General features: G+C 37.4%; 1 protein-coding gene across 1 annotated transcript in view; it reads left to right on the top strand.

Moving 5' to 3' along the window:
* The window catches only part of DOK6 (docking protein 6), a 281,105-nt gene extending 270,534 nt beyond the window's left edge, over positions 1-10,571 (top strand). The window contains exon 8 of the mRNA XM_076330059.1: positions 4,267-10,571. Within this exon, the coding sequence (XP_076186174.1) occupies positions 4,267-4,406 (140 nt within the window). The 3' untranslated portion in view covers positions 4,407-10,571. The remainder of the gene's footprint in view (positions 1-4,266) is intronic.
* Positions 10,572-15,030: the final 4,459 nt, after the last annotated feature.

Genomic DNA, 15,030 nt, shown 5'->3' on the forward strand with positions numbered 1-15,030 from the left:
AAACCCTGCCATCTCTTACCCTTGGCTGCTTGTTCCTGCTCCTCACCTGTGCCAGTACAACGATTTGTAGGGCTCTTGCAAACCAGATGACTAAAGTGCTTCAGTCTACAAAGCAGCCTTTCAGTCGCAACGGCACAACTGAGGGACAGTGAACAGCAGTGTGGGCAGAGAGGAGAAAGGGAACATTTTCAGCTGATTTTTCCATTACAGAAAGTGTAATGTTGAACCTTACTCACAGGCAGAGGGGAATTTTAGCACAGGACTTGTACATCATAAAAGAGTGCTGTAACCAAAGAATATCAGATGAGAGAGTCCTTTGAATTCTTGTGTTGGAAAAGAAAAGCATGACCTTTTTTTTCATTTAGAAAACAAAAGGTTTGGCATCTGCCTTCTGGTTAAGAATTTGAATTCTGAATCTGAAACAGAGAAACATCTCCCAAGAAGCAGCAATAAGGGAGCTTTTAAAGCTTATCGTTGGATCACTTATCTTTTTTTTTCTTTTTTTCTCTTTTTTTTTTCCTTTTCATTTAGCTGAGTACTGCAAGTTTTCTCTCAGAAGTTGTGATTGATCTACTTATATGTACATCAATCACTGCTGTTACTAGGAAACCATTGGGTTTTTCCTCTAAAAAAGGAAATAAAATAAACACCATGTCATGAAATATGATCCTTGTGTATACTGCTTCTGCTTGCAACATAATTAGGATCACAAAAAATCTAATTTTGGTGTAATTTGCCAGGTTACATTAAATTATCTTGATGAATCATTCATACCTAATTGCTTTGGACTACAGCTTCATTGCATTCTATGATCCTGCGAGTAAATTTAAAGGATGAAGTAAGCTTAATAATACCTTTCCAAGGTCCTGTCCTAGGAAAAACAAACAAACAAGAAAAAAAAAAACAAAAACAAAAAACCCACCCAAACAACAACAATGTATTATTAAATTATTAATTATAATTATAATAATTATTAATTATGTATTAATAATTATGTAATAATTAGGTAATAATTATTAATTATGTATTTCATGTGTTAATTATGTATTTCATACATAAACCACAGGAAAAAACTCCCCCAATTCTACTGGTGTCCTCAGGTCACAAAGTGTGTGTTAATCACATTCCTCTTATGCTGACTTCAGAAGAACTGTAGGGAAGAGTTAGTTTTGTATTCTTGAAAACAGCTGTGCTACCAAAGAGCTGCAAAATCCACAAACAGTGTTCTTCTTCTCTCAAACATTTAAGACCCAAATATGACACAGAAAATACTACTGAAGCTATAAATTCTATAAATACTATAAATGCTATATATTTATATATACTATAAATACTATAAATTCTTTACTGCAAAAACTTTTCCTGTATCTTTAGTTTCAAAATCCTTACTGCTGACATAAAGCGTAACTGTGGAGATGCTGCAGTACCTAAGACTCCATAAGGCTGATCAGTTGTATGAGTATTAAAATAATATTTAGTAAGAATGTAAAAAAAAGAATTTATTATCATTTAGAATTTCCAGTATGGGATATACTAAATTAAAAAAAAAAGCTGAATGAAAACTTAAATTTTGGAAATTTACTACTTAGAAGACTTAGGCCAACTTGGAACCATTGGACTATTTCATTATTTTACCACCATTATTCTTTAATTCATTTTATTTAAACATACTAAAATAGTTCATTGTTTTAAAAAAATGTAAGTTGAAAGTAAACATATTGCATAAAGCCATTCTATCCTAAACTCACAAATTCTCTATTACACATAGCTTTCTCATTTCATTTGAACCAATGTCCTCTATTCGTTTTGTTATTATTTCCATAGATTGATGTCATACTGTTCAGCTTAAGCCTCTTCCAGGTATCTTAGATCTTTTGGCTCTGTTGAGTGTGTCTTTTAATCTTTTGGACCTGAGACTGTCTCTCTCTCTCTTTCTTTCTGACTACATATCCTAGCAGTCAGGGAAGAAGTCACTTATCCTCATTAACCCCTTTGGTTACAGAATGGCTAAAATCAGCCCTGTTGTGAGATTTAGCAGCTACAAATTTTCTTTGAAAGAACAGTAAGGGATGTGCTAGCAGCTGAGGCATACATACAGAAAGTGGAAGATCTGAATTTAATTTCCTTTTTAACCTTAACAGGTTCAAATTCATCTTCTATATTCTAAGAGATTGCCTTGTTACCTTGGCTAGAAAGTAGTTTAGTAGGGGCACTCTTCATCACTGTATTAAAGCTGCACTATTCTACAGAATTGAATTAGAAATTAATTATATGAGATACAGCACATGATACAAATAGGCCTGAGTTTAGGGAACTCCCTTGGTTGGCAAGTGTCTTTACTCCTGCTCATTGTCACAGGGACTATATGTGTGTTAGATTTTTTTGATAAAATACATAAAGAGAATGGAGGAAAATGTTACCTTGTCATATTTTATTTATCTTTATTGGTAAGAAAGAGAAAAATTTTACATAGCCAATCACATAGCTGGATTAGCAGTTCCCTATGGCCCTTAAAATATATATGAGTCTAGCTCCTGGGTGAAAAGAAAACAAGACCTTAATCCTTGGAAGGAAAAATGCCGTATTTGGAACACAAAATTAAAACCTACAATCATGCAACCTTCTATGTTTAAGTTTGCATTAAATTAAAAAAAAAAAAAATCTAACAGTAATTGTGATGCAAATCCCAAATAAAAGTAAAAACTTATGAAGGCCTCCCTTAATAACATGGTTAAAAGTTGGTCAAAACAATAAAACATTTAAGACTATTCTCAAACAATGTATTATCAATGCTTTTGCTTTGCAGCTCATACCTCACAGCTGCCATACATTTTAATTCCGTTTTATGCAAAAGCTTCTTGAAGCAGAAAACCTTTAAACCTGGCATCTCAGTCAGGTTTTGATAGCCAATTTCAATTTAACCCAGTGAATGAATGGTAAAAATACACATACAAAATTCATCCTGCTTGGTTGTGCTATGAAAGGGATTTTTATGACCATTAATGTGCCACTGGGAATTCAGTTTCTAGTTTTATTGTCTCCAGTGCCACTGATATGTACCTTTTATTCTATTTTTCATTTAGTTGGGATTTTTTTCTCTCTCGGTCCCAGTATTGCTCTGATAGACTCATCTTCAGGGGGATCATGATTGTTTTCATGAAGCAGTCAGCAACATGTTATGGCCAAACTTTTCCAAATATAAGTTAGGACAAAGTTTTACCAAATCCGGTCAACATCATTCTTGGTTCCAGCGCTGCTAGGGCAGTCTAGAAAGCTGCTAGCTGTTTTGAAACGTTTCAACGTGAGCTGAGTTCTTCAGCGATTGAGTCTATACTCTGTTACAGCTATTCTTTAATAGCTCTGTGGTTGAAAGAAAAATAAATTTTGCATTTCTACATATAATACATGTACTAAAGACATTTTTAAAAGCATTATCCAAAACCATTTTAAATCCAGGCTTCAATATACATTTCCAAAAAAAAGAGAATATACGTTGCATGAAGATAAGCACTTTGGAACTTAACTTTTTGTTACTAATTAAATCTCAATTTCAGAAGGGAATTTTGAGATAGGCAAATGATCGGGATACAGAATCAGGCCATAGGAGTCATCTTCTAAGTTTGGTCATTGGCTTTTTAATGGCTTTTCACGCATTGTTTCCCATCTCACTGGCTGCGAGTGCGCAAGCCTGTCTGAGGAAAAATCTTGCACGTCCTCTTCCCAACCAGTATTCTGCCATGTGGCCATATCCCACCTCCAGTTCATTTTGAAATTACGATGATGCTGGGTTACCTGACAAACTGACATCCTATTCAAAAGACAGTAAGTACATGAAATGGCATTTGTGTGACAAAACTCTTTGAAACCACTGGCATTACTTCCACCACTTAAGTAGTGCTTCAGATAAATAAGAAGTGCATTAGTTCTTCATCAGCTCTAATTAACAAATATAACAGATTTATAGAGTAGGAAATATATAGATATGATATTCTGCAATTTAAAAAAAAAAAAATTCTGCCCCTAAATTATGCCTGTGTTGGGTCCGAGATCTTCTGCCTCAGCTGGGCATCTCCTGCCTCGGTCATGGGCAAAACCCTCCTCTGCAGCCCCAGCAAGGCCAGGTGTGCCACGCCTGTTTTCCAGGCACCCTGGCACCATGGGGCAGTACAACGTCAGCCTGTTGGAGTCCATATCCACGGCCTCAAGTAAATTAAAATTAAATTAAAGCCCAGTTACATCTTTTGTGTCCATGTCCCCGTCCCGCAGGTCACAGCCTCGGCTCTGCAAAGGTGTCCCGGGCGCAGACATTTCCCAGCTACCCCTCGGAGCAGGGCGAGGAGCACCAGCAGTCCCTCTCGCTGGCCAGCAGCTACGCCTTCAGCTACGGCTCAGGCCTGGTGCAATGACAGTCGGGGGCGGCCGGCTGAGAGAGACACGTCAAGCCTGGAGCCTGCCGCCAGGGCCGGAGCCACCAGCCCCCTCCGCACCCACCATTTGCCGTGAAAACTGATGCCTATCAGCTCCAGCCGGGTCACTGCCAAGGCGGAAACCTGGAGAGGCGGCTTCCCCAAAGCAGAGGCTAAGTCTTTATTTATTTATTTTGCTGTTCCTTTTGTCGATATGTTCAGGAAGGAGGGGGGGGGGGGAGGGGGACGCGTTCGTGTTGTGAGAAAGTGGTGGAAACAAACGAAACTGTGTTGCTGTGAAGGTTTCTGCATGACCAGAGAAGGCCCGTTCTGGGGCTCCATCACGATGGAGCATTCGACATCGGGGCCTTCCTACCCACCTCCACCAGCAGGCTGGCCCGTCTTCACCCATAACGTTTCTAGGTCCTTGCCGCAGCCCACTGATTCCCGCTGGAGTTGCTGAAATGTCGCCAATTCAAGACACAGTGTCAGCGCTGTGGGGGTCACCTTCAGATCCAAGCGAGTTCACTCATTACCCTAGAGGGTGGTCAGGTGTTTTTCGAGCCAGACGCCAACAGACACTGGAGTAGCAGGCTAATATGGTTTGTTGAGAGTAGACTTCAATGTGTTAAGGTAAGGTTATTGCCTGGTACGGCTCTAATCTAATTCCCGGGGCACAAATTCATCCCTTACTAATAGGCGCATAATTCTCACAACGCCCCTGAGAGTTGTGAACGTCCATATCAGCACCACAGTCTCATCCTCAAAACTGCTGCGAAGTCTTATTTGCAAATTATTTAGGTAACCATGCCTGCAAGCTTAACTTTAAAAAGCGGGAAAACTGTTCTTCAGACAAATAAAAGTGAGCCACATCCCCAGCTGGCCTCCGCCTGTGCCACAGCTGGGCCAGATACAGTAGAGCTGAGCTCTGGTCTTATCTTTCTGGTCAGCGTTACTTTGATTTTCTCTGTTTCCTTCTCAGATTTCTGTTTTAGATGCACATTGTATCTTGTATGATCATGTGTCAAGCACCGGTTTACTTTGAAAAGGAGGATGAGTACATCTTAATGGAAATTCTCTGTCTTTGGAAGGCGTCTTTCAAAGATGAACTGTAATGGGTGTGTTTGTAATCAGTAATGAGGGAATAAGTTGGAAGGCATACCTGTAGGTGGGGAACAAGTTTTATCTATCCTGAACATTTAGATTTTTGTAAGTGCTATCAAATATTTCTGTACTTCTTGCGATGCCCTGAAATGTTTGAAATTGTGGGGAGAAAAATCTGCCCTCTTGCTATGATCTGAGCAGCCTTGTGTTCTGTTACCAGTTTGAAACAATTGCCATGATTACCAGAGGGATTCGTCTCATTAGTTGTTTCTCAGGACAGGTTGAGGAAGCATATCAAGGAGGAGACACAGACTTTTTTCCAATGAAACAATCAGTTTTATGTACCATAATTTAACTGAAAAAGTGCTGTTGGGTTGTTTTATATATGCACATATAGATATATATATATGTATTAAAAAGTATGGAAGAAACTTCTGCTTTTGATTAAACATTTACTGATACAGTATGTCCAGCTTTTCTCCAACCATTTTCCAGGCTAAGAGACCTTGCAGACTTACAGCTTTCTACACCTCAGTGAACAGCTGCTGAATGAAAAAGCTTTGTGATCTGCTTGAATGAAACACTTCTACCCCACCACAATCAGCTTTATTTATTTTTCCTCTGTCTCATTCACTACCTCTTTTCCTTCTCACAGTGCTGCCATACTCAGGAATAGAACAGCTCCCTACAGAGAGTATTTTGATGAGCTAAAATGAAAAACTGCTCTCCCATGCTGTCAGGGAGCTGTACCTATGGTGCTCTCTGAGCTGTACCCATAAAGGAAGCTTCATTCACACTTTCATTTAAGAAAAAAATTTGGTTGACATTTTGCTTTGGGAAACGTCCAGTTTGCAAATGTTACATGCAAAATGTGATACAAAAGGATAGATACTCTGCTGGTGTAATTCCGTTATTCAATGCAGCTTTGCCAAATATACGCCTTTTGAGGAACCGGCCAGTTATTTTTATTCCTATGCAATTGCGATTCTTTCACTTGCCCTAAAATTATATATTTTCTTTAAAATTCCTTAGATTAAGTTTCCAATATGTTATGCAGATTTCTATACTGTGTCCATGTAACTATTTTCCTCTGTGACTTGAATACTAGTCATTTAATACTGACATATTCTACATAGTCCAAAAGTGGGGAAAAGGCAAAACAGGAGAGTATCAGAACTGCTTTATAGTTCCAGTGCCCATATACTTTAAGAACCTGTCTAAATCCTAAAGCTAGTGCTTTAGCTATGTTTAGATAAAAGGCATAAGATCTATATAGTGTGCTCTTTCCATTTCCTGGGGAACGGTTGCTGTCTGTCACAGGTGGTTTTGTCTTCCTATGCAGTGTATGAATATTGCCTAGTTAATGAATATGTAGATGCTATTTCCAAACAAAACACAAAAAAAGAGGGCAGGGGATTGGCCATGTATAGGAGTTGTACTAAATATTATGCTTTCATTATATAATGCAACTATCCTCTCAGCTCATAGATTTATAAACATCTGTGAAGTCCCATCTTGTAGCAATAGGCAGAAAACTGAACTCCAGGACAAAGCTGGAGAACACAACCAACAAAAAGCAAACCTGACCTATTGAGAACCTATTTCTTGTAGAGAGTAAACACAACCACACTGGAAGTTGAAAATAAGGATGCAACTTCACAGCATACTGTAACACAATCTAAGAAAACTGGGCATCTGAAGCACAAAGGTATTCAGCAGCCAGTGGATGTTGACATTAGTGCCACTCCAGAACAGCAGATGATATTTGTAACATTTGTGTATTCGCGTAGCTTCCAGAAATGTTCCTCAGAAAAGCTCCATGAGAACCAGGCAGGCACTGTGCCAACAGTTTGATAGAAAATTCTGTTTTCACGGAATTGCTTTAATTCCTGGCATATGCCTGTCGATAATCTAAGTGATTCCCCACGGAGACTACTTTGTACAGCTCCTAGTGCTTCCGCCAGAAGGAAAACTCTCTTTTGGCACACGTGGTAGAGCTGCCTGCCTAGAGACTACAAGGGCCTTTAAATAGGCCCAGGGACCCCATGGGTCCCTGTTCAAGTCTCGGCTTTCTTCATGTGCAAGGCACACAGATAATACATCTACTCCTGACCCAAAAGGAGCTCTCTGTTTTCAGCTAATGAGCTGTGAAGAGATGGAGGGCAAGAAAACGTCTTCAGTGGTAACCAGGTGCAACTGGTACAAATGGAACTTAGCATTAGTACGTTATAAGATAGAAGAAATAATATAAGGCTACGGCTTTCATTTTGGTTCTGGGGATGTGTTATGAATATATAACTGTAACCATGTTTTAATTTTTTTAAAAAATTACTCTTGATAACAATACATTCACCCCTGTGAACAAATAACACACAGCATTACTAAATATAGTTATTAATATATCTTAACTGTGAATATTATAGATTGATGCATGCTGGTACTTTTGATTTTGTAGTCATTTGTGCAGAAACGGAGAAATTGAAGGCGACTGGTAACAAATCATCAAATGGTGCTAAGGTACTTGAGTAACCCCATTTTTTAAACAGCTACATTTTATTATTGATAGTTTAAATCATCTGTGAGTATACTCCTTTGAAATAATTTTTCCTGCCTATGTAAAGGAAAAAGAAAGAATATCTTGTAACATAGAGTTTGCTGTCTTACTGAGTAAATGTTCAGGCTTTCCTTTCTGTGGCAGGCTCTGATTCCAGCTCCTCACATGGAGCTGCAAAATTTTCTTCTTGGGTTTTTTCGTTGGTTTTGTTTTTTCCCCTAAAGCTAGCAAGTAAAGCTTGGAAATGTATTGACAAACCAAAGAAGTTTGTTAGACAGCAACAATGGCAGCTCTCTTTTCTTTTGACAAAAGTCTACCATGACATTTTGGGAAAATACATCATTTCACAACACGTGAATAGAAATCCTGTTGGGAAGCAGCAAACACATTTCCAATCAAGTCTTGTTCTAAGCTAATAAGACTTTGCTGGAGGAGGGGTTGAAATTGAATATCTGAGGTCAAGAGGCTTTTAAAGTGCTCTCTATAGCAATAATTTAAGTACAACATACAGCCTTCAGGCACCCATTTATTTAGGGGTTGCTAAGTGCAGGCAGTCTGTGAAGACCCTTACCTGTTCATGGCAAAGACAAAAAAAGAGCATTAATCAGATCTCTGTATTGCACTTATCAGAAAAGGAATTAACTTCATGCTTGTTCGGCTCTCCAGTCTAATAGGCAATACTATGAGGAGTAGTGATTTTTGAGATATTTGATCTCTAGGAACTGACAAAGACCACCAGCCTGTAGCATATAAACCTCTACTCAGACTTAGCTCACCAGCCACATTTACTAGTTTTCATTTGGTAACCTAGAAACTGAAGGGCAGTATTCCATGAGAAAATATGTGTCTCTTGAATGGCTGTGCTTTTTAGCATGAAATACAGCATTATTTACAACTGTTTCTTCCTAAAAAGGAAAGAGGAAGGTGTTCCAATTAACCTCTTTTTTTAGTGTTTAATATCAGTGTATTTTAGCTCCTTTTTATACCTGCCGCAAAGGAATAAATGTAGGTTTTATCCACATACAGAATAGAGTGGACTGTGGAAAAAGTGCGAAAAGCTGCTGTTTGATTACAAGAACAGATCCAACAGCATTGGAACGTTTCATTTTTCTGTACATAGTCCAAATACTTGTGACTTTCCAAACCAACTTTTTACACAACCTGTAGATATTAGAATCTTACATTTTTTACCACAGACAACTGGCTGGGGTGCCTGCCTATGTTTTCTAAGTAGAAGATAATGTCTGTGCAACACCATTGTAGTAGCATAATTTTAAATCAAAGGGTATAGGCTGGATATATTAATTCTGCAGATATAAAGTCTGGCACTCCATAAAGTGTACTGTGCTTGTTCTTGATATTATAAATAAATGGTCTTCACTTTTGATTTTAGACAAAAAGTTGTGTTATAGTGGAAACAAGTACAGATGTACAGTGGAATGAAAGAAATGTCAAAGAATATTGACTAACCTGTTGTAACAAGAAGTTTGTCTCTGTGTCCAGACCCTAGCAAGACAGTAAAAGGTGATAGGTGAAGGTGTTGTGTATTCAGCAATTATTTAAATAGCATTATGCTTAGAAACCTAAATATTAGAATCCATAGATGAACTGGTTCTATTGAAGAAAATGGAAGTTTCACTTTGCAAAGATGCTTTTCACATCTTTGTATGCATATATAGCTTGACGGATTTTTATGGATATGGTTAAAACCGATATGAAAGTAACTGAGGTTTAAGTATGATTAATTGTAATTAAAGCATTTTAAAATGTCAATATTGTTATTAATATTGCAAGTAGGAATGGAGAAAAGATTTTCTTTTTAACTAAATGCAAGCTCAAATTCTAATACACTCTCTAAGATGAAGGAGTCAATCTTTTTAAATCTCACAGTGAAAGTAATGAAGAATGGATTTCATTGCCTTTTTTCCTCCAGTACAGAAATCCTCGTGAGGTTACATAGATTCATCACATTCCCTTACAATCCTGGGATTGTCAAGCGAATGGATACATTTTACAGTAGATTTTTTCCTGTAACAATATTTGACATGAATGAAGTTAACCCTCATTTTTAATATAGGCTACGTGTTGTTTTCAATCTTTTTTTAAACTGTATGACAGTAAGACTGCAATGGGCATAAAAAAATAGCACAGAATTAATCAGCTGTCTTGGCAATTCCATAACAGTAACAGAAATAAAAGATGCAGTTAAACATTTATTCTCATCACTGCTCCTACAGTTAAAACAGAATAAATGATGTAAAATATAGCTATCCTTGCTGATGTTAATTGTTACATGTCCTGAGTTTCTGTAGATGACAGGCTGTAAGAAGAGATATTTATTTTACAGAACTGCTTTTTGCAAGTTGTACTGATTTAAGATGGTTACAAGGAAAAACAGACAATGCAGAAAAAAAGTATTATGACTTTCTACCAAAGTATGGCACGCGCTCACCTTTTATTTCTTTTTCCTTCTTTGAAAAACATCATTATGGAAAGACAGAAAAGTTTCTGAAACCTAATAAAAAGGAAATGAAAAATAGGGTAAGAAATCAACAAAAATAAAAAAAAAAGGCTCTGTAATCTTTAAAAAGTTTAGGAGAATTTAGCAGACATTTAAGCACATAACAATGGGTCAAGTTGAGTGCCAAACACTTTCCTGGAGCATTCAACTTCTGACTTTATTGGGAGCTGGGAACAATATCTTGTGTTTAATCCAACTCACAGCTCTAAATTGCTCTATAACAATGGACTCAGGAGTGCTGGGCTCATTTTCCCTAATCTGACTGGAAGAACCAAGTACCACTCCAGTTAACATGCATTATGCAATACAGATGCTTAAAAAAAAGTATTTTGCACAATGCATCACAATTCTTATCACACAACTTTGTGGAACTTACTGCAGCCAGACATTGCTAATAATATGATTTAGAATATTTCAGAGCTGATCAAATTCTGAGTAATAAAAGCAACATCTGCATTTATGATGCATAAAAATACATACATAGGTGCTCAGCCTTTATGCTTCTAATTACAAAATGATCTGACAGAGTTCTGTGGAAAAGTTCCTCCCATACTACCATTGTTGGGTAAATTATGGAAATTTAAAAGAAAATAATAAATGTCTGCTTCAGACAGTTTTGTTTCAGAGGAAATAAAATGGTATTAACAGAGAATAATTTTAATAAATATAAGTATTCCTAACATACATTTCTTTCTTCAAATACACATATAGACATCAAGACAAATGGAGAAAGGTATTGAAAAAAAAGAAAAAAAGGAAAGATACTGTGTATTTGTTTGACTATATCTTATTATGATAAGCTATTGGTCGCTTAAATCATGTTATAAAACTTACTGGTTAATACTACAAATGAATTATTTAATGTAACAGTCTAATTAAACAAACTTTTAAGAGAGGTGTTAAATATCCTTTAGAATCACTGAGATACTTTTTTTTCTAAAACTACAAAATTCTCTTTGTAAGTAAGCATGAAGTTAGAAGAAATATGTCGGCCACTGCTAGTAATTCATATTAGTTATTTTACCTAATTATACCAGCTAGTAATGTGGATAGTGTGGAATTAATAAACATATTATTCTTTTGAAACTTGCCTTAGATAACTTTGTGCATTTCCTTTGGTATTTCTAGTTTGAACATTATGTCCTAAGTTATATGTAGGGATATATAACTGCAAGACTGTAACATGGATAGTAAGGTAAATCTACAGCTTTATAAATCAAGCCTAATCAGGGAAACCAGTCAGAGCAGTGGCACAGTCCCATGTTATGGTGGCAGCCTGCTCCAGTAGTCTCTGAGCTCCCACAGGTGAGGCTATCTCGATGGTCCTGAGGTTCTCTTATTTTAAAGTAAGGCAAACTCATCAACGTGTTTGTCCCATGGTTATCCAGATGTTCATCCCCTTCTCATCACTCTTAATGCATTTTACTCATAGAAAAGAACTGAAAAAAAGAGTTATGGGCAAAAGCAGAACAAGGACACTCACTGGAAGAATGCCCTACCAAGCCCTGCAGGCTCTTCTTAGTCCTTAAAACCTGAGTTGTTTCTGTGCAGGATCCCAGCTTCAGGGGGAAGGCTGGAAAGGGCAGGGGAGAGGGGGTGCATGTCTGATGCAGGCTGGGGGAGAACTGGGCCAGGGTCTTCCATTTCCTGGCTGATTTGGCAGGTAGGATCCCGGATGAACTGAATGTGGTAGCAGAAACAGCCAGCATTTCATGTGTCAGTGAAAAGTCTAGTCCAGCTTAGTGTTTTGAAGACCACTGTGGGTCTCTAGCCTCAGGGTGGAATCCTTCGCACTGGATGTCAAAGGGACAGTGGCCACCCTGAGCCCACACATACCCTGACACCATATCCCAACGAGGCACGGCAATGGAGGCGCACCTTCTGCTCTAGCCCAAAACAGTTCCCCAGGAATGTCTGAGTGTTGGAAATGTCTTTTGAGTTGCCTTATTGACACCTTAAATAATACAGTCTGAGAACTTGACATACAGTTTCTGCTCCTGGGGTCCACAGTCTAAAAGAGCGTTTTAGCACCTATCCTGTAGACAGACAGGGCTGTTTTTGGAAACAGCCCTTAGTGTCAGACTTACAAAGCCATTTAGGGGATAAACTCCTATTGAGCATCTAGGCTTTAAAGGAAATAAGTCTTCTTTCGCTTGTGCTGGGAAATACTCACTGAGGCAGAGTTTCAGGTACTGTAAATAAATACCATTGATTTGAACTTTCGCATAGCTCAACATAACGTAGATGGTTTAGAGGAGCATGATGCAGATAAGATTTAAAAATAAATTTTAAAAAGTCAGAGCCCTGGTTCCCAGATGACTTTATGATTACAAAAAAATCACCACCACCCCTCAAAAAGAAAAACAACACTCCTAGAAATGAATCTGATAGTGAGGTCAGTCCTCTGAAACCTTTACTTTTTCTGAAGTAAGGTGTCTTATTTGGATATCTCAGGAGTAAGCTAGTATCCACCTGTCATCAAATTAACAGATGCTGGTACCACCTATACTTTAACTATTCTGCGTGCTTTGTTGCCTTGGTCCTCTCCTCCTGTCCACTAGTCCTGGGATAAGACCTGGATAGGAGGTAGGTGGTTAAGTTGTACAGCACAGTTAGAACAAGCTATTTCTGAGTGTTCTTAAAAAAATTTAGGTGCCTAACAGAAAAGGTGCCTGGGAATTCAGGACAGGTGGAGGTCAGAAAGAGGCCTAAGTGCTGGACTACCCTGTCTAACATGGGGGTTTTGAGGAGTCCAGCTTCTTGTGTTCCTTGGTGGGTCCAGCCCTTAAAGCAGGATGTTTCCTCACAGAAACATTGTTTTACCCCAAGAAGCACAGCCAAGGGAGAGCAGAAGACAAGCAGAATGAGCAGTATTATGAATGTATTATAGAGCCAGAGGAGCTCTTTAAGGTAAAGAAACATGTTTGAGATGAATAAAGAAAGTAACAGGAGATAATGTATGTTACTGTTCTAACTTTCACTTTCTTTCATAGACTGTGAGTTTAGTATTCACCCTGTTGATCCAAACTCTGGCGGCTGCCTCTCCTACATTCAGAAGTTCCAGCAAAGAGTGATTACAAATATTTTTTTCTCTGATTTCTTTTTTAAAAGAGATCTGACTTTATGCCCTTTAAACACTTAGTAGTACTATTAATCATGGAATTTTCCTTTGAACATGGGACTTAAACATCTACCTTTTTCACCCAGCATAAAAGATGAATTTTATTATTATGGAAAAAAAATCTGGTTTTACTTTTCTTAAAAACTCATAGATTCATTTTCCAATTACACAGAAGGTAGCTACCCGGTGTTCTTTTAATGAAAGCGTGCTTTATTATGTTTATTTCCTTTCAGCAACATTTCTAAGGACTTAAAACAAACAAACAAAAAACCAGAATTGTCTTACAGTTTAGATAGTATTCTGACCTGGTTGCTTTCCATAGTTGTGTCATGTTCCTTGACTTTTTTTTTCCTCCCTCTTAACTATTTGGGCAAGTGGTACAGCACAAAATAGCACAGTTAATTGTTCAACATAAAATTTCCAAATTACAGTTGATGAAATTCACTCAAAAGGAACTGTTTCCAAAAGAAAAAGGCAAATCTATGGAAAATATTGAAAATGAACAGCAATAAACAACAGTTTGTACTATTTTACACTGGAAAGTTTATTTACATAATCCACTCTGTCACAGCAAACAGGCTCTTGCTGGATCCCATCCTGCCAGACTCATAAAATATTTAAAGAGTTTAAATATTACATTTCAAATTACACTTTTGGAAGTTTCTCTTGTGTGTAGCTTAGTAGTTGATAAGCCAATGAAAATATTGATAAGTTTTGGATTGTTTTCTTTTTGGTTTTCATTTATATCAGTCTCATGTTCAGCTGCTGTTCACTGATATTACCATGGTACAAAAATGAACCTGTTGTTTTGGGTTTGTTTTTTGAAAAAAAATAATATATTGTTCTTATTATCTTATATGTGATGTGATTTTCCCTGTGAACTATCCTGGTAGAAGTAATATGTCTATGGAATTTGAATTAAAACATTAAATACCTGCAAAGATGTGCACTACAGGGTTTTTTTTTTTCTTCCTCAAATCTCAGAAATAAGCAATTATTTTGAAAAGACAAGCTAAAAGTACCAAGGGAGGCAAGAAATAAGGGCATTACCAGAAATAATCAAAACAATCTGGTATTCCAGGTACTTAACCTCAACCTCTTCACCTTTTTTACCCTCAGTAAAGTAGGGATGTATTTTAACTGTCTCTACAAGCAGTGAAACAATACCAACTTCTCGGCTTATGGATATTTCTGTATCAGGGTTCCAACTGAGAACTTCAGTGTAATCGAATTCATTACATTATCATTTTAGCATTTTAATATAAATGGGATCGTCAGAGAAACAACCCAATGCTACAGGGTTTTATTTGTAATGCTGTGCACA

This window comes from Aptenodytes patagonicus, chromosome 2 (assembly GCF_965638725.1).
Source record: "Aptenodytes patagonicus chromosome 2, bAptPat1.pri.cur, whole genome shotgun sequence".
Taxonomy (NCBI): domain Eukaryota; kingdom Metazoa; phylum Chordata; class Aves; order Sphenisciformes; family Spheniscidae; genus Aptenodytes; species Aptenodytes patagonicus.